Source organism: Leptodactylus fuscus, chromosome 1 (genome assembly GCF_031893055.1).
Source record: "Leptodactylus fuscus isolate aLepFus1 chromosome 1, aLepFus1.hap2, whole genome shotgun sequence".
NCBI lineage: Eukaryota > Metazoa > Chordata > Amphibia > Anura > Leptodactylidae > Leptodactylus > Leptodactylus fuscus.
The window spans coordinates 248869166-248890521 of record NC_134265.1 but is presented as its reverse complement, the minus strand read 5'-3'; the positions used below and the strand labels follow the sequence as shown (position 1 = coordinate 248890521).

The 21356-nt window shown below is 38.2% G+C and overlaps 1 protein-coding gene across 2 annotated transcripts in view; it reads left to right on the top strand.

Annotated features, from left to right (window-relative positions):
* Positions 1 to 16673, top strand: part of UNC5C (unc-5 netrin receptor C) — a 325165-nt gene extending 308492 nt beyond the window's left edge. For both annotated transcript variants that reach the window (XM_075285567.1, XM_075285559.1), the window contains 6 exons: positions 1084 to 1252; positions 4376 to 4609; positions 7093 to 7242; positions 9509 to 9673; positions 11673 to 11854; positions 15184 to 16673. In XM_075285567.1, the coding sequence (XP_075141668.1) occupies positions 1084 to 1252; positions 4376 to 4609; positions 7093 to 7242; positions 9509 to 9673; positions 11673 to 11854; positions 15184 to 15349 (1066 nt within the window). In that variant the 3' untranslated portion in view covers positions 15350 to 16673. The remainder of the gene's footprint in view (positions 1 to 1083; positions 1253 to 4375; positions 4610 to 7092; positions 7243 to 9508; positions 9674 to 11672; positions 11855 to 15183) is intronic.
* The last annotated feature ends 4683 nt before the right edge of the window (positions 16674 to 21356 follow it).

Here is a 21356-nt window from a genome sequence, read left to right as displayed (position 1 = left end):
TTTTTCAAGCGGAGAGGGGAACAGAATCCACAGATGGAGAGCCAGCACTGGTGTGAACCCAGTCTTAGTCAGCAGAGAGCTGAAATGCTTCCCAAGGTAATAGCTTCATGCATTGGGCTGAATTCAGCAATCAGAGACTCCATGCGACTAAGGGGGCGTTCACACTAGCGCCGCTGTCCGGCCATTGTTATTCTGTTAAAATTCCAGGAAAAACAGCTTGGGGACGCTTGCATTCAACCATTCATTTCAATGGGTTTTTTTAAGCAAACCTCCAGTGTCCATATGCAGCCTCTCCGCTGTGAAACCGTTTCTTTTTGCACAGACACAAAGTCTTTCATGTCCAACTTTGTGTCCGTGCAAAAAAAAAAAAAAATGGTTTCATGGCATACGGACACAGGTGGTTTGCCTTAAGAACCCATTGAAATGAATGGGTTTTTAAACTGACCGCCGGCAAGCCGTCCCTATGCAGTTTTTCCAGGAATTTAGGCAGAATCATGGTGGACAGGTCAAGGTGCCAGTGTGAACGCCTCATAAGATGAATTTTCTGGAACTTCCCCTCCGTTTTGGTTTACATTTTCCCAGATATTAAAACAAAAAATATGCAATAATAAAAATGATATAAAATAAAGCTCTATGTAGACACAAAAATTATTGGAATAAACCAAACAAAAAAAAAAATGTTATCGCAGGCAAAAGAGCATGTATGAAAATACTCAAAAATGTGTCCGATTATACCAGGAAAAATGACTAATATTCAAATGGTTAAACTTCACCTGCCAAATGATCAAGACATTGGACTTCTGGAACAAAATGCTACGTAAAGATTGAACTGTCACTTGGGATCACTGTTTTGGGGGAGCTGACATGTTTTGTCATCTAGTCTCCAGAAGCAATTTTTTGTGCTTGCTGTGATCTCCCTAATCCATAGTTTTGTGGGGCACAATTATCACTTATTACACGACAAGTCAAGAGTGTCTGCCAAATACAAGAAGCTAATAGTTGACCGATGTAGTGATTGGTTTATTCCACAGTTTTATGTCTAATATGTTTCTCACATTCTAACTGGTATGTTATTTACTACAGACCACCTATAGAAGACAGCCAAACCCTCCTAACCCCAGTAGTATCTTGTGGACCTCCGGGCGCACTGATGACAAGACCAGTCATTATAACAATGCACCACTGTACAGAAACAAACGCCGAGGACTGGAAGATCCAATTTAAGGAACAGTCTATACAAGGACAGTGGGAGGTTAGTGTCCTAGTCTGTCTATCAATCTATCTATCTACTATCTATCTATCTATCTATCTATTCCCTAGTCTTTTAATAAATTATTTTCATTCATATTAAATATCAATACTTCTGCTATTCACTATGAAGATCCATATGATATAATCACTTGGGTACATATTGCAATCTCAACACAGAGAACACGTATAACTCTACTAACGTGCCGTAATCTAAGTTCGGTTCAGAACCCGTTTTCCTGTGTTTCAGCCTAATACTGACTATAATTTGATATCTATAACATGTAAGATTAGAAACTTTTTTATGAGTAATATTTGATTTCTCTCTATATGAGAAAACAATGGCCATTTAGGCCACATGAGACATTGCTGGCTGCAAGCACTGGGTAAAAAGGCCACTATATTTTTTGGGTATATGTACTGTATATTTGCCTTGATGCCTTCAAAGGCTCACTACATTTTTCCCTCTTGAGTTCAAGACCAACCAAAACATTATGTAGCTTCTTATTTTTGCCTTTACCTATTGGCTGATAGACTGTGTAGTTTCAGACAGAATGGTATACTTGTCACTGCTGACACCTAGTGGCCAAAGTCTGTAAAGGCAGTTCATGGTTTTCAAAGTTGGAATGACTTTAGTCTCCTGTTAATCGGTATTAATTCACATATTATTCAGTATTAATTTACTCACGGTGTATGATGTTTGTAAAATAAACCAGGCAATGTAACAGACAAGGTAATGTATTATTTCACTGATTTGTGACAATACTCTTAACTAATGGAAACTATGTACAAATATACACTTTAAAGTTTTGCTGGAGCAACGGTACATTGGTACGTTCTCAGCACCAAAGCAGATCAAGCATCTATTTTTGTGAAAGATTTTGTTACTCTTCCTCCCAATTCCACCTACTCCCTTATACATTGACTTCTTTACCAGTTATCACCTACTATCTCCCCAATAACAAGCACAACCAATAGACTACGCTTTCTATATATACAGCCATGGAGTTATTTACACACCGCTCTTCCATCTTCCCTGGAAAGGACAGGTAGTCACTGGTAAGAGACTTCCCACCTGCTCCAGTTACATAGACTGTGCTGAAATCTATTACAGGTAAGAGCACAATGTAAATTTGGCCATATGCAGTAAAAGGACGCCTTTCCTAGACTATGTTCTCAATGGGTAGAGAGGAATACATTGCCCCTAGACACCACTTGTTGCAGCAGTGTGCACAGAGGTTGTCACCCAGCTTTCCCATCACTGGGTACAATGAAGAAGCACCTGAATTAAAGAGTAATATATCTTTTTATTGGGTAGAGACTTCTTAATGTAATTCAGAACTTTCAGCACATAATTCTATGCAGTATTTTCTGAAGTGAACATCCATTATTCCCTCATGTGAAATCACTTTACATATTATCCAGTACATTTATGCAAACTGCAATGTATTTTCAGAGAATATTTTCCTCTTTATGCTTAGAGTTCACATTTAGTAATGAATTAGATATGCGACTCTCCTACAACTTGCAGACATTATCTTGTTTCCTAATGTCTTTTTGCTTGTGAGCTAAATTTAATCTGTAAACTCTGGGAGCAGTCGCTGATTGACTTCTGAATACATTAAGACTTGTGTTGTTTTTCATGAATTAATATAATGTATCAGTGGAAAGGAAGCCGCTCCATTTCTAAATCACTTCCTCTGATTTGCTTTCATTAAAGCTTCTATCATATGTAATGTGAATATTCAAATCTATGTTGGTGTCTCTATTTTTATGCTAAAATTATAATGCAACAAATTTAGAACGAAAATGCAAACGCATCAGCTGTTTATTCATTGGGTAATTGAAATCATCTATAGAGATACCTAAATTTAAAGGTGTCATAAGAGTCACATTTATGGGTCCTATAAGGTCATCATACAAAGGGTTTGGTTTACAGGAATACTCTGGGCCATACTGATATCTAATACAGGCTTTGCAAGGCTCCGCAGTATTCACATAGGTCCTGCACTAGGGTGGCAGATTTACAAATACTATCTAAGCTACATGAACACAAATGTGTACACGTACAAGTCTGCATATAAACAATATAGTGCATGGCTGTTATCCATCTGACATCTGTGCCCTCCACAAATCAATTAATTTCACAGAAACAGGACCTGTCCTGAGTTTTGCCTCCGGGCTCATGGCCCCCCACCCTGACCTACAATAATATATGGTGTGTGTATGGGGCCATAAGTGCGCTAGCCATAGCTAGGACACTGACAAAGTACATATTTGTGTACATGGAACCTAAAAGTTACACAGTGCAAACTTAAGGTCAGTGCACACACACTCTATTCACAGAACTCTATTGGGAGGCTTTTTCTGGAGGCTGATTTTGAGGCGGATTCAGCGTCAAAATAAGCGCTAAACAAAACTCTGTGTGCACTGACCCTTAGTCAGTCTTAAACCTTGCCAGTCTAATGCTGAATGACAGATCTGGAGTATCTTTAGACTGTCTAGCCTAACTTTACATGATCCATCCATTGTCTTATTTTCCCACAAAAACTGGGAAAATTTTGATGTATTTTGGCTCAAGGTGGTTCACTTTAAGTATCCTCTTTCTCCCAACAAGACACACTTATTTTTCAACAAAATCCGCTCCCTTTACAGACAAGGCGCAGAAAGTGTCTAAAACAGTTCCAATAAATGTGGTGTAAGTGTATGGCAGCTTTTTGTACAGATCACAACATAATTCTGGAACATTTCTAATAATAAATCTGCTCCAGTGTATAATATTTTACCTGGAGAACTCATTAGACTCCTGCCTGTATGACTGAATAATCATAAAGCTACAAGTTGTACTTACTATATTCTCCTTGGTAAGCCAAAAGTTACCCTCATAGGATCATCTATGTAGTTATAGTTCTTAAAAATGAATTTTGACATTACACATATGCATGTACATGTCTGTGTATTTGCTACTAGTATCAAGTGTCTATAATTCTAGTATTGGTGTAACATCATACAGTAGACTATTAGTTTTGTAAATTTGACCAGTTAAAGACTTCTATTACAGCTTCTGATATTCCTCTATCTTCCTTTATACATTTCTTGTGTATACTCATTTTCTATGTTCCAACAGGACATAGTGGTTGTTGGAGAAGAGAACTTTACCACGCCTTGTTATATCCAGATGGACTCAGAAGCCTGCCACATACTCACAGAAACATTAAGCACCTATGCACTGGTGGGACAATCTACTAGCAAATCTTCAGCCAAACGACTGAAGTTAGCTATATTTGGTCCAACAACCTGCACATCTCTGGACTACAATATTCGGGTTTACTGCTTAGATGATACTCAGGATGCCCTGAAGGTACAAACACCAGTTATATTCCATAGATTTAGTTTCTATAGCTAATAGGGAATGTGTTGTGTTCCTTAAATGATCTATTATTTAAATCATATATTTTTAAGATTTTTTTTATTTGATTGGTTTAATTTTTCATGTCACTCTCTATATCTTTTGTAAACACAAAATGCTGCAATTTTCATTAATTCTAATAATAGACTTATTCTTGCCAATTCTGTGGGGCTTTGCTTTGCTGCACTAATTTGCATCACAGACAATAGAAGATAACACCTTTATAAATAACACCACTGACCTATCACTGCATCCACTAATGACAATAGATGGTCACAGCTTCTCTACTCCTCCTCCCTGCACTGAGCATGTCTAGAAAACTCCCCCATACAGTTCAATAAGTCTGTGTCAGACAATTGCTGCCGATGCCATATATAATATGACTAAATACTGCTAAACAGAGGGTTAGCTATAAGATATGCAGAGGCAGCAAATGTCTCTCTGACACATAAAATATACTACTATTCTGAAGGGCACAAGGTATAGTCAGAGGCATAGCTACATATTATATTGAAGGCTCCCAGGTCTGGTATACATTTGTATTACAGGCTGCTCTGTACAGCCTGTAATACAAGTGGTGCAATTTTACAATGCATTACAATGCATTGTATTTGTGATCAGACCCACTGTGGCTCAAGATCCCCAAGGGGCTTAATAGTGACAGTAAAAAAAAAATAAAAAAAATAATTAAAAATTCAAATCACATCTGAAATATGAATAAAAGTTTGTTTTTTTTTAAAAAAAAAAGTGAAACCCATCCACATTAGGTATCCCTGTGTCTGAAAATGTCCAGCCTACAAAGTAAAAATATTTTTCCCATAGGGTGAACGCTGTAGGGGGGAAAAGAAATCAAAGAACCAAAACCATAAAAAAGTTATTGGTGTCGGAATATGGCAACTCCAAGAAATATTTTTTGCAAGGTTTTGAATTTATTTTTAAGGGTTTAAAATGTAGAAAAATATATAAATGTTTCCTGGTACATTGTATGGAGTGTTAAAAGGTACCACTAAGAAGTACAGTTTGTCCAGCAAACCCTATGCCCCCACTTTATGGCTGTGAGTGGAAAAAAAAAAAAAAAAAGCTATGGAGTTTGGAAGGTGGGAACTCAAAAAACGACACATACATTTTTAAAGTGCTGATACATTTCTTTTAAATAGACAAAACTATTGTGATCCAATTGTGGTCCCATTATGTCTGTTATGTATATTTATGTATATAGAGTACAAGTTTGCAAGGCTGCATTTGTCATAGAGAGTCTTCTAGAGGTGGCCATACTGAACAGGGGCCTGGAGATATATGCGCTCACCACTATCCCTATTTATTTACTCTCACTAATCACAAAGCACTGTAGGAAGTAGCAATCTCAAATAGTGGAGTGGCTGTCAAGTGACAGCTGCTTTATTGTCATTTTCTTGCAATATAAAAGATTATTGCATTGCTGGCAGGCAACGTACATAATTAAAACACCTCAGTCTCAGTCAACACTTACTCAGTTCAGGACCCATACTGGTTTGATTATAGCGCCCCCTGCTGCCGTATTTACTTCTCTGTCATGTTTATCCTATTTATTCTGTAATCAGTGCTATGTAGATGATATATTATATATCTATAAAAACAGTGCAACACAAAATGTTATAACAAGACTTTTGAAGAATATTTCCCATTATGTGGAAATGTCACCTCTTTGCCCCTTTCTACCCATCATTTAGCTGGGACTACAGGCTTTGTAAAAAGAATTTAGTGAGACATGGTGCTCTAAACTCAGCATAAAATCCATTTTATTAGTGCTCATTGATAGGTGACATCTTTTATCTAGTTCTTGAAACTAACCAAGCAGTATAACAGCTGTTGAGGTGTATTATAGGAGAAAGCATTGCCTCATTTTGTCTTGAGTCTTCTTTCACAGTTCAGCAATGAATGAATCTCTCACACCTTACAGCTAATATATTAGCAATGTCCATATACACTATCACCATAAAATAATCAGTCTATAGCAAAAACTGAAAAAAAAAGTTGGTTTATTTGATAAATGAGATATTGTGGTCATAACATGAGATATAAGGTAAAGAAACATAATACTGTTGATTGATATTCTGGATGCAGCGAATAACTGATTCATGTATTATCGTCTTGTACTTTCTATAAGAAAACGTGATTTGATCCATCTCAGACTGAGTCCTCAGAAGGGGTATTCACATATTCAGGATGATATTGCTGTACAAGACAAAGTAGTTATATAAACTGAGCCTTTAAATGTGGAATTGTGCGATCTTCTTGGCTTTTACTATCTGAATTTTTTTTTCTTTGAAATTACACTAATGAATATTTTAGTTGAAATTTTCTGCTAGGAAAGATCTGGTGTAACATAATGTCTCAGTATCATTTCATACAAAGGAGCATTGGGTATAATAACTTTTCATTTACAAAAAACACAGGAAGTCTTACAACAGGAACGGAAAGTTGGAGGACAGTTACTGGATGAGCCTAAGACGCTTCATTTTAAAGGAAGTACTCATAACCTCCGCCTCTCTATTCATGACATCCCCCACTCCCTATGGAAGAGCAAACTGTTAGCTAAATATCAGGTAAGTTATTCAATGGCAATCTCTTCTCAAATACTATTTACGGTGCCCTTCCATCATCCGTTGGGTGAATAGGAAGACTCCCATAAACATAAACCTGTCTTGCAGAAATCAACAGATTCAGCTACCAATGCAGTGCCAATGTTCACTCTCTGTCTGAAGTGTAAAACCATATTACATACTGTTTTGCAGAAGCCTTAACCAAAAGTAGCAGATTATCTTAAATATATTGTAGATTTTAAGTAAGATTCTTGTATCAAGATAGTATATAATAAATAAAATGTCTGCGCAAAGAACTTCTGGTCCCCCTTGATAACACTTCCCTTACCTGGCACCTGCTGTCGCAGCTTCTTGATAACACTTCCCTTACCTGGCACCTGCTGTCGCAGCTTCTTGTTCTCTGAGTAGCAATAAGCCATATAAGAACCAAGGAGATCTCTCTGATCCTGACAGTATTGGAAGGTACTAATGCTTCAGAGGCATCTCAACCAGGCAACCAGAACTGTAATCTATACAGATCATTATAAAGCCCGTGATAAAACTGAGCATAAAGAGCACCTGAGTATATAAGCTCTTTTTAGGCCTGGTTCACATCAATTACATTCAGGGAGTCCGCATGGGGACTCCCCAAACGGAATACTGAACACATTGACAAGCTGTGAACTTATGAAAGCACACAGACCCCATAGACTATAATGGGGTCCATGTGTTTTCCGCATGGTGTCCACACTGAACATGCAGAGAGAAAAGTACTTCATGAACTATTTTCCTCTCCGCTTGATTCGTGACTCACCGCTTGTCAATGCGTTCAGTATTCCACTCGCAGGGTCCCCATGCGGATTCCCCGAACGGAATACCGAACACATGTGAACCAGGTCTGACAGGCAACAAGTAATACAATACCACGCAAAGATCAAGTTTTTAATGTCCATATACTGTACATTTACAGACACCCATATTCACCCATATATAGCTATTTACCAACCTCCAACTATAACGTAATGTATAGCAATGTAAATCTATTTTCATTTATATTGTAGTTCACAGCCATATAGACTGATGCATCATACTCTGATCATGAAGAAGATATACAGGAAATATCTAAGGACCATTCTGACCTTTAATCATGTCAGATCTTTGTGTAATATTCTAGATGAACGAAGCAATTTGTTCCAATTTTAGTTCTGATTCAACCGGCAAATTGGTTGCTGATTCAGTCCAGTTTATTTTGTGGATTTGGTTAAAATGATTTGACAGACCTGTACAATGTAAGGATTCGGCACTTAGCTGACTCCATAGTTGTACTGGGCACTATTAATGACGTAGCTGTGAGCTGTTTACTGTGCGGGGGGAAATACTTTCTAAAAAAAAACATTTCTAGAAAATGAAACATACAAGTAATCTTATCGGGCTACAAATATCCTCATAACACTTCTGTAGAAAGCCACTCAACATAATGGACGAATGTAAGTGCCCAGTCACTAGACTCTGAGTCCTTTCCTATCTGATTTGTGGAATGTCCAGCATTTTACCATCTATTACTCACAGGTGTTTGCCTTGGATTTTCTTAATGCTTATGTACTAGGCTTATTATCACTTAGTGGCCTGGACTGTGTCTATCTTCACCATCAGCTACTTCCTTTCCTTATTTCCCACAATCATCTTTAATAATTCTGCTGGCCTGGCCAAGGCAGTTACCCTTGGCAAGAGTTCAGCAGCATTGTGTGAGAAGCTCAGTATGGATTAGATATAGTGCTAGTTCAGCAACTTCTTCCCATTGCCTGCAGGCTGAACAACTTCTCTTCAGCGCTTTCAGCTTCCATTAACCAGGTTTCACTCCGTAGCCCATCGCTCCCAGGGGAGCTGAACACTGTGCTCGTAATGTGCTAAAGTAATACAGGCTGAAGGCAGAAGTAGAAGATTGCCTCTACTGCAGAGGAGCAGACTCCTTGTGAATAACAAGAGATGGCCCTTGTAGTACAAGTTGTATTTTTATTGGCATGGTGTCTTCCACTTCGTGGCTTGTGTAATACAGGCAGCTACGTGTGCAATGAGAGGAGGGAAGGTTTGCAACAAGCTGATCTTCTAGCCACAGGCCTCCAAAACTCTGCTGAAGAACATCTCATGAGTGTCTTGCCTTTCAATAATTTGTTTCTGATAGGAATTGACATCCTATTATATAAATGTGTGGAAGTTATAGTATGTGAACTAATAGTTTTGGGGGGGTTTTTTTCAAAATTTATTTAATTCCAATGGTTGTATTTTGCAGGAAATTCCTTTCTATCAGGTCTGGAGTGGATGCCAAAGGAATCTTCATTGCACCTTTACTCTGGAACGCTTCAGCCTTAGCACCACGGAGCTGTCCTGTAAACTATGTGTCAGGCAGGTGGAGGGTGAAGGACAGATATTCCAGCTGAACTGTATAGCATCAGAGGTATGGCAAGAGAGTCATCCATTGGTGATAACTTCAAATATTGCAGAATTTCCAATGAAATATTATTTATATTGGCAGGTGTAGGTAATGAAACCTGATGCCAAAATTAAAGTTTATTTAGCTGTAAATACTTATAACTTCATTATTCATTGAACTTTGTTGTTCTATGTATTTTCTTCTACATCATATACTGTGATACTGAGCTGTTGATACTCTCTCCTTTAACTTCTTAACAATGAGGCCTGTTTGTCACTTAATAACCAGGTAATTTACACTAGGTTCACACTAGCACCATTATTTGGGTCCGTCAGGGCACCTGAGCAATGGAGAAGTGGACGACACACTGAGCACGGTGGACTCCATCGACTATAATAGGGTCCATGGGGTTTCTCTTATCTTTAAACTGAAACTAGTGGAGGAGAAAGTCCATTTTCCTCTGCTGATTTTCAGATTGCAGATGTGAATGTATCCGTAGTCAACTTCTTCTATTCATTTTTTCATTCTAAGAGCCATAACTTATTAATTTTTTTTTTTGAGTGATGGGCTATATTTTTCAATGTCACCATTTTAGGATACATATAATGGATTGGTTCAGTTTTATAACATTTGGGTGGTAATGTAAAAAAATATACATATATTGTGTCTTATACTCTTCTTGACCCTGCAGGAGGGGTTCCCTGGTGTGGTGAGCTACTTGCCTCTTAAGCTACAGAGATGACGAGCAAGTGATAAAAGAGTGAGACTGTGTTACAGCAATTGCACTTGATCAACATCATCTTTGATAAGCAGCTTCAGTGACAGCTGGCTGAACATCAGTGGTGGAACTACTGCAATAGAAGCCATAGCAGCTGCTACAAGGCCCACAACTTTAGGGCCCTCTGCTGCTTTTATTCTCTTGTTAATAAAAATAAACTGTTACCTGCTAGATTACTCAATAAAGTAACAGCCGCTACTTACTATTTATTTATCCCTGCGCCTGCCTCTTCCGTCTCCACATTCCCTTTATCCTCCAGGAGGTCCTGTGCGCTGCACTGAATAGCATCAGTGATGTCTGGACACTGCTCAGCATCAGTGACGTGGTGTGCAACACACAGGGCCCCCTGGAGGGCTGAGGCTGATGGGAAAGCAAAGGTGACAGTGTACAGAAGTGGGGATTAGTAAGTAAATAGCAGCCATTAGCCGAAGCCTAAAGTCACTTTGTTGGGAACTTTTTGTATGAGGACCAATAAAGGGGTGGTATACTGTGCATGAAGATGGTAAGGGGGGAATTTATAGTGTGGAGGCCAGTAAAGGTGGCAGCATACTGTTTTGAGGCCAATAACGAAGCAATGTATTGTGTGGGGGTAAGTAAGGAGAACTTTATACCATGTTATACCATATAGGAGCCAGTAAAGGGGGCTTTATACCATATGGGGGCCAGTAAACAGGAAGTTGTACCAGGTGGGGTCACAAGCGGAGGCATTATACTTTCTGGGAGCCAGAAAAGGGAATGTTTTACCATATGAGATCCAGTAAAGTGAGCGTTATACCATGTGGGTACTGGTAAAGGGGCTTTATACCATGTGGGCACCAAGAAGGGGTCTCCTATTGCTTGTATATTTTTATGTGTCTATAGATATTAATTAGCAAAGCACATCATGTCTATGCTAAACACAAAGTACTGAGCTAATTGTACAGATACCAAGTTATTAAGAATCATGCAGATGCTTGTCCGATCTTCCTGCATATTGTTGGTACAATTAACCCTAGGTACGTCAGGGCTGATGTAATTGTAACAAGCACAGGCACAGACTTAGCATCCAAGGACCAAGATGTATGGTTTAATGGTAACTCGGCTATAAATATTTGATTTAATTTCAGCAGACGAGAAATACGATGCTGGCTGAGAAAGTATTGGAATTTAATTCTGGGACTCTGATAAAGTAGAAATAAACTGCATGCACCAATCCATATCCAGAAATCGTCTCCAATATAAATTATTTGTTTGTTCTTTGTACAGGAACCGAGCTGTATTATTGATTATCCACTCATGGATTCAGCAAGTACCATAACGACTATTATAGGACCAAGTGCTTTCAGCATTCCTCTAACTATTCGGCAGAAACTGTGCAGCAGCTTAGATGCTCCTCAGACACGAGGTCATGACTGGAGGATGCTCGCCCACAAGCTCAACTTAGACAGGTCAGCATTCTGCTGATAAACTTCTGATTATTTTTTGGATGATGACAAAATGCATATGTAGTACTTTGCCACTGATTCTGGAGCATATACAGTTACATATATACTGATTCTGGAGCATATGCAGTTACATATATACTGATGCTAGAGCATATGCAGTTACATATATACTGATTCTGGAGCATATACAGTTACATATATACTGATTCTGGAGCATATACAGTTACATATATACTGATTCCGGAGCATATATAGTTATGATAAATGTTAGTTCTGTTTTCAAAGCTCTTCCTAAACTTGAACCATTTGACAGCCCGAAGTTCAGTTCACATCTGTGAAATACCGTATATTCTATCATTTTCCTGCACTAGGCACTTGTTGGCGCTCAAACATATTAAAATGTAACAGGTGCTCTCAAAAAAAAGCAATTTACTGGATTGAGCCAGTACTAAGCCAAACCATTCAGTAGGAAATAGGTTTATATTATTGTGAAAACGGCACTTGCCCAGGTCAGCAAAATTTAAGGGCAAGCACGGAAATGAGTTTAAGCCATTTTATTATTTTATCTCTGTATTTTAGGTTTAGTCCTACTTTTTCAATAAAATAATGGGTGACAGGCTATTGGAGAGCAGAAGATTAGCATGAGAAGTTAGTGATAGCATTCACTAGGCCCCAAATAATATTAGGCATCAATATAAGCTCTTAGCTGTGATGAATATTTACCATTGAAAGTCATTGTGTTTTGCCTTAGTTTTTGGAACCTAAAAAGGTCTAAAAATAAAAAATGATTAATTTCTTAATATATCATTTTAGGGCTCTGTTCATCTGATAAAGTCCTAAATATCTCCTGCATAGATATAGACTTAAATGACCATTAACATTTCAGCAAGCTTTACCTAAATAAACAATTCAGGCAATTAAAAAAGCTTTATGTATCTCATCAGAGAAAAATGCCTCCGGTTTTTTCCCTGCTGCTCCCTCTGCTAAAATGACTTTACCTCTGAAAATCTGTGCCATATACATTTGAGGACAAACTGCAGGTCACATGACTCAGATTACATGTTTACAGAAGTATATGGAGAGTGGAGAGGGACAGTGTTTAGTCTGATCCTGGGGCTAAGAAGTATCTTTCTACCACAACCCTAGCACCTTATTCAAATGAGCACATATCACTACTTCTCTCTATATGTCCTACATAGTCCTGCTTCTGAGTGAAAGAAAGACAGTTATAGAGCAGATTTACTCCTGTTAAAAAATGAATTACCACAGCATTATAAGTGCAGCCGCCAAAGAATCCAAATGTCCCAAATATTGATAATGGAGCTGGTACACATACCACTCTCTCTACAAGATGTAGCCTACAGGCCAGTGGCGTAACTAGGAATGGCGGGGCCCCGTGGCGACCTTTTGACATGCCCCCCCCCCACCCGATGCTGAAGACCTTGACCAACTGACCCCTAACACGCCCCCCCCCCAGCACGCGCATTTCTGCGCACACTATAATATCCTATATTGGCCCCTGCACACAGTATTATGTCCCCATAGTGGCCCCCAGTACACAGTATTATGTCCCCATACTGGCTCCAGTACACAGTATTATGTCCCATTGTGGACACCCATGATCAATTATTATACTCTGGGGTCTTTTCAGACCCCAGAGTATAATAATCAGAGACCCAGAGGGATACAAACAACAAACTACTGTTACTTACCTATTTCCCGACTACCCTGCATTCTCCGTCACTGTCAGCCATCTTTCCTGAGACATCATGTGACCGGGGCCCTGCGTCACGGATCATATGACATCACGCAAGTAGGCTGAAGGAGAGATAAGTAATACAGTTTTTTATGTTATCTTACCTCTCCATGGCCTCCGATTGTTATACTCGGGGGTCCGAAAAGACCCCCGAGTAAAATAGTGCTTGTGGGGCCCGTGCCATCACTTACCAATCCCAGTAACGGCCTATTAAAAAATAAAAAATAAATGTAGCGGCTGTCACCGAGCCCCTAATGTCCTGGGCCCTGTGGCAGCTGCCTCTGCTGCTACGCCGGTAGTTACGCCACTGCTACAGGCTGTCATAAACATAAGTGTTAATACTAATACTGCACAAGCATATTAGGGACAGTTACACACAAAGTAATTCAACAATACTTACATTGTAGGTATACTATATAGTCATCATAGGCTATCCAGGAGATAAACTTTGGTTATTACTGTATGAGTCCCATGCTTATAACAGTGAGCGTCAAATTCCTTTAACTTGTATCATTTGCCTCTTCACTTAGTTTCTCATTTGCCCCCCATACATGTTCTATCCTCGCTAGTCCAGGCTTCTGGATTCACAGCAACTTTCCACTTTAACAGCAAAGAGTGCCAAGCGACCAATTTGACTGATATCTCCCCACTGTCAGAAGGGTAGGCCTTACAGTCTAGCGTCATTGCTGGGCTATGAGGGATGCCCCCTCTGACATGACAAGGCTATGTTAAAGTACTATAGATAGAAAAAAGGGGGAAAAGGAATTATACTCAGCCCTCCTGCAGTAGTCCGTCTTAGATTTTTCTTTTTATCTCCATTTGACTTTTAAATTCTTGCGACACCTTGCCCGGATGAGGAGCTCCCTCGGCATGGAGTGAAATAACCAACATAGAATACAAAGGATCATCCAGCAACGAGATAAGAAAGTCCAATATAAGTCTTCTTTATTTCTTGTTATCGCAATGTAAATAAAACAGCACGCAATGCACAGGAAAAGCCTGCGTCAGACAGACGCGTTTCAGATAACAATCCAGACACTGAGGAAGGATTGTTATCTGAAACGCGTCTGTCTGACGCAGGCTTTTCCTGTGCATTGCGTGCTGTTTTATTTACATTGCGATAACAAGAAATAAAGAAGACTTATATTGGACTTTCTTATCTCGTTGCTGGATGATCCTTTGTATTCTATGTATGTTAAAGTACAGTCAAGGGAGGTGGGGCAGGTGTTCCTTACAGCCCAGTGATGATGCTAGAGTGTAAGGCCTACCCTTCTGACAGTGGGGAGATATCCGCGCTGAAATTAACGGCATTGATATCTCCAGCACCAAGGCACATATTGGAAATGTGTACTGAATTCAGTGTTGGCTTTCTAGCGATATATAACACCGCACATTGATTAGGACATGCCTCAATTGAGGCGGAAATGTTGGTAACTATACTTTCTACACATACTTCCTAAGTTCTGACTTCAAGGTGTACAAACCACAACCTAAGTTTTGTAGCAAATACTATAGAAATAATTTTTTTTATCAGTTTACATATCTAACCCTTTTGTCTCTTTATCTCCCTGTGCAGATATCTGAATTATTTTGCCACAAAACCTAGTCCAACTGGAGTAATCCTAGATCTGTGGGAAGCGCAGAACTACCCAGATGGCAACCTTAGCACACTGGCTGCAGTCTTAGAGGAGATGGGCAGACACGAGACAGTGGTATCTTTGACAGGAGAAGATAAATATTGATCTTTAGTAGGAAATACGAAGATGGAGAAACTGAAAAAGATAGTTCCAATTACCAAGTTCTAAAGACACCCTATTGAAGAGGAATACTGACCAATGAGTTTTACTACTTCTAGAAAATGTACTTTGATATAAACCTTTGTATATTAACGCTAAATGAAAAAGAAAAAAAACATGCAAAGCTGTATCTCAAATATTATAAACCAACCTGATGCTCATTCAGTGTGTGGCTTGTTAGAGGATTTTACAGTTTCCTAGGAAACGAAATATATTGCTATCCAGATACATGGATAAACTTTCTATACAATCCCAGCTCAAATGGACATTGTTTACATCCACTAATGGACAGGGGTTATTGATTCTGTCCCGTGACTATTTCTATTTTGTGCAAGCCATCTAAGTGACAATAGTGTGCTTTTCCAGGGTATTTTAAGGAAAGCAACGGTATTTTTTGTCAAAGAAATTTAGATTGGGTGTACTGATCACTACACCTTGTGTCAAATAATCCCCCTGCCCTGGTTGTCTGTCCTATGTTCTTTCATTCAAGCAAAGAGCAGGAAATCCACTAGTCCAGTAAGTTGGCATCAACGTAGGTGGCGAACAAGATTTTTTTTTTTTGAAAAGAAAAAAAATTTCAGCGATATCACAATCAATCAATATCATCTGAGTGGAGATCTGGCACAGTGAAAGCTGCAATTGCTGAACACCTATGTGTTCCTAAAGTAATGCTTCTACTCAACATTGATGTTAAGCTGACATATACATTGTATATATATGGTATTTCAGTGGAACTTCCCACCTTTCCTACAACAATGGATGTCAGGAAAGAAAGGAGCATGCCTTCCTTTGTTCTCATGGAGATAAGTTGCCTCAAAAGGAGTTTTGCTGCAACTTACTCCCTCTCCCCAGCTTGCCGAGCTGGATTGTGTTTGCATATGGGGAGGCAGGAGAGATAGTTGTCAGCCAATCGAGATCATTCAGCCTAATGTTATCTAATGTATTTAGGCACCTTTAGGAAGCAATGGTGACAGTTAGCTATTGGTAATATCACCTTATGCTTTGATCATCATTCTACAACATGTGCTTTGTTTTATTTGCCTGATGTGTTTGCTTTTTTTACTATTTATTATCAGTTACCAGAAAAGTCTATTCAGTTCTTCAGCTATGAAATATGAATTTTGGTCAGGTATAATTGTCATAGTCAATGTAGGTATCAAACAATGTTTTCCACTTTTCCTTTTCAAGTCTTTGAGACACGACTTATAATTTTGATGTACAATTGTAGAAAAGGATATATAGTAGATCAGGGCTTGACTGCCTATAAAAGACGTGGGGCTATGCATTACAGTCAGGAGTATTGAGTTCTAGGATGCATCAGTCATTGATTCATGCACATAGCCATGTGCACCAAGTCACATAGAGCCATTACAACTCTGAACTATAGTGATGTATGCACTCCTTCACCACAGGACAATACCTCCATATTATCCTATAAAAGCAATACCTGTAAGGAAGAAGGCCTCCGCAACATGGCATGCAATAAAACATGCCACCTTTTATAATTAAAAAATTGAAGTCATGTGGAGGGTTTTTTTTGGGCCTATAGATTTCTAAGGGTGCCATATTGCAGATCTAAGTAGCACACAGGGTTGTATCTATAATGTGCTAAGCCCTTAACTAAGACTTCAGACCAGACCTTGAAATCAAACCCCAGTTCAGACCTCAAAATCTGCCTCAGATCAGACAGATAAACAGATATTTGGCTTCTCTTTTCTTTAAGGCTTTGTATTCTCCAATGTCCTGACACTAGCCATCATTAGGAACTTGTGTGCCTGGCCCTGGACTATGAAGTCTGGCCACAACTGCAAACACAGAGGCCCCCCCATACCAACACCACTCATACCACAGAACTATAATATGGACATGTGCATGAGGGCTAAAGTCGAGCAGTCGTATAACTTTCTTAAATGTCTTAGGAGAAGATGAGAAAGCTAAATCAGAATACAGTTATTAATCAGAGTAATGAATGGCTTTCCAATTAGAAAAATGTAGAAGAGCGAGGATTCTTATCACAGCTCCGTCCTTCACATAATAACTGGCCTTAATGTGGTGGGAGAAACATCAGAATCATTGAATGAAGGACAATTCCATTAAGGACACTAATGTTATCTGCTAATAGCATTTATTAGACTGGACAAACATTCAATGGGGCAGGAAAATATCAGGATCTAGGTTATATTTTACATGTCCATAGATGAGACCCAGGGCATTGCTATTATAATAAATTGGTCTTAAAGTGTAGGCTGCTTTATCGTAATTACTTAAAGTCCAGAGCCAGCTGACAATTCTAAATTACGGATTTTGGCCAAAAAGTTAAAATGAATAGAAATGAGCTATGCTGAATGCTTTGATATTAAGTTATTATATTGAAAATAAACTGATTACAGAATTCTTTGCCATCAATGTTTATTTTCAGGGCTGAATAGTATAATGTAAAAGTATTATGAAAATCACTTATGAAGATACATGAGCGCCATATTGTCTATCAAAATATAGTCTAATGTGGGGGAGATTTGACCAAGACACTATAATTTCCAAATTGCTACATATCCTTGAATTCTTTTGCTGTTTATATGTTTTGAGCCACTGACTCAGATGAGCATAAAAAAGTTAGCGAAGGCAAAAGTAACATTTCATTGATGCGCAGCATATTACACAAGCTAGATCGTACAGTGCAGGATATTGCTGTGACCAAACTGGAACACTCCATAAACCACATACTGTCCAAGATCATTCTATATTTAGGGTGCCCTCTAGTGATCATAGGATGCCATTACTTTTTTATTTTGAATCATTCCACGTAAACATTTTTATACATTATGTGTGAGCAAGATTGTGCCTATCACAGGCTTTTTTTCCACAATTTCTGGCTTCAAAGTTGATATTATCTTACACATTACGCCAATTGTTATTTCATCAGAACATATTGCATTGGGGACGCTGTTACAGGTTGCTTGCCTTTATAAATCCATTTGCTAATAAAAATAAAAAAAAATACAAAAATACCTTTAGCAGGCATGTGGGCCCAATATACATATATTTTTTATTTATGTTGTGTATATTCTTCCTTTTGCTTTTTTTATTATTTTTGCTTTAATTTATCACCCCAATCTATTATTTAAGTGTGTACTATATTAAACAGTGCTTGTGCTTTTCCAATACAGTGTTCTTAAATGTCATCTTCTGGAAGATGTGACTATTATACATGAACAGTATATGGGCATACAGATATTGTGGCCACCTGTGCATTGCTGCCTAGGATATACTGCACCATATTTTATTGTAGACATATGCCTTTTATTGAATATTTTATGAGAATCATGTAATTTGGAAATATACAGGTCAAGAGCTTTTCTGATGCTATAATAAGCTAGCGTACTTTCAGGTATTCTGTGCCGCCACACTGACGTCTTAACATAGCGTTGCAATAAAAGGCTCCTGTATGTTTGGCTTCTCATTAAGCTTCCTAACAGGCTAGTTAACTAATTACGAGAGATTCTGTCTGAGTTCATAAAATTAAGGAACGATCAATGCTTTGTGACAGGATACAGTAATAGAATCAAGGTATTATCTTGCCTTTCCAAATTGGGCTCATTAAGTTAATACACTCATTAAAGGTACATTCACTCTGGGAGACACGAGACTTACTTTGTAGCTATTTCAGAACTCCAGCTAACATTTATTAAGTGGCCCCAGCTCTTAAACATAAATGTATCCAATACATAGAGACAGATGGGAATAGTCACAGAGATTCTTATAAGGCTTCCTGCCAGAGGACATGAAGCTGTTATATGCAGCTAAGTCCTGGATATCCTACATATTACATGCAGCGCGTTTGTCAATGAATAGTAAGCCTGGTAAGGTAGATAAAATATATCATAATCACAAATATATCAAATGTATTTCCATGTAAAATGTCAGCATGCATCCTGAATATCAACAGTGAACGCTTCACTGCTAGAGATCCTATGAATAATAGCAGTATCATTTTGCTATATATAGCTAAAGGGTATGTGTCCCAAAAATGGACTATTTTTAAACCAGGTTTGTGTGAAACATATTTTTAAGTATTTTTGATTTTATTTTTCATTTTTCATGTCACTATATATATATATATATATATATATATATATATATATATATATTTTTTTTAAAACTACTATTTCCAGCAATTTTCACTCTAGCTACTAAGCCTAATAATAGAAGGCCACTTGCCAATTCTGTAGGGATGTTCATTGCAGCATTCATCCACTTATATCTCAACCAAAACAGACAGGATCACAACACATCTACAGAGTGACCCATCATTCTATCCATTACTGACAATAGATGTTGCAGTTTATCTACTTCTTCTCTCTGCACACAGCATGTCTAGAGAACTCTCCCATAGACCTCAGTGATTTGGCTCCAGACCATTGCTGCCTATGACCATGACTCTGCTGAAAAGAGCAGATGAAAGGCTTTGATAAGATGACAGTACCCATAATCATGTATAGAAAATAGAATAAATACTTCTATAATAAGAAAATACACAAAAAAGTCATATATTTCACTGGTTTTTAATAAAGACTTTACGTATAGACACAGATTCAGTAAAGTACATTATATCAGAGCTCCAATTCTTATTGCACAGTATAATTTCTGTTTTATAAATCTATACGTATACTGCGCAGGCTGAACCTCTATTACATTGGAAGCCCTATGTAATGAAATAGACTATTGGGTCATAAAGTATTACAATCCTATTTTCTCTCATAGAATAGATGGTAATGCAGTATGAAATAAGCATCTCCTTGTAGTCATCCCCATATACCATGGGCTAGCTGATTCTAATTGTTTAGGCAAATCCTGACAAGACAAGACACATATCTTATTGTATAGTATTAGAAGAGACTTGACATCATAACATGTGTAATATTTAGCAGTTAGCTAGAAATAACAAGTGAATATATGTTTATTACAAGCTAGAAATAACACTGCTTCCATTTACACAAAATAGAGGAAATTCCTATTAATTTGGACATGATGTGCGCATATTAGGGTTTTGCATCCATTTAGCAGGATCTGGATGTTTAACGGATCTGCTACAAACAGCTGCCAATAGGACATCTGCTTGCAGTGGGTTCAGCGCTTTGTATCTGACAGAACTCCCGGCCAACTTTCTGTATTTATTAATATTGAATCCTAAGCAAATGGATGTTTAACTGATGCAAATAAACATCATGAGCCATTAGACTGATGTGATACCATCATCAAAAATGTCTCCACTGTACATGCAGATCTCTCAAACTTCAAGTAGTGTTCCTGTTTCCTATAGTTGTCTCTTTTATAGCGACTGTACATGGTAGTAGATGTTGCAGCCCTGTATACTTGCACATTGTATAGAAGTCCCTACAAAATCCCCTAACAAGCTGTTTTAAGATAAAACTTTAGACTCATTGAGAAATTAAAAAAAAAAATTCTTCAAAAATGTTTAAACAATGGATTTATGGGCTCATGCATGTTTTGTGCGTGAACATTGTATGGTCCCTGCATGTCCATGTGGTCCTAGGGGAGGATATGTCAGTAATGTGGCCTGCAATGTAATATAGCTCATATTTCTATGGATTCTAAAGAAACATGAAAAACATCCTACATGTAAAATCAGAGGCACATGTGGATAAATCAGGAGCCCATCCAATACTACGGACAGTCCTTCCAGTAAAATAGTGATGTGCACTAGGCCTATTAGACCCATACGTTTTCAGGCTGGGGCCCATGTTGAGTTTTGGGCACGACGGAAAAAAAATCTGCATTTGACATATCTGTAAAGTGGATGAGATTCTGGCTAATGCCATGTACACATTGCTGCAAAAATTTCCCATTCCTATACCTATGGAAACGCTGCAGACTTTTAGTGAAAAACGCTTCGTAAAAAAAATGTGATGCATTTCCAATGCTTTTTTTTTTT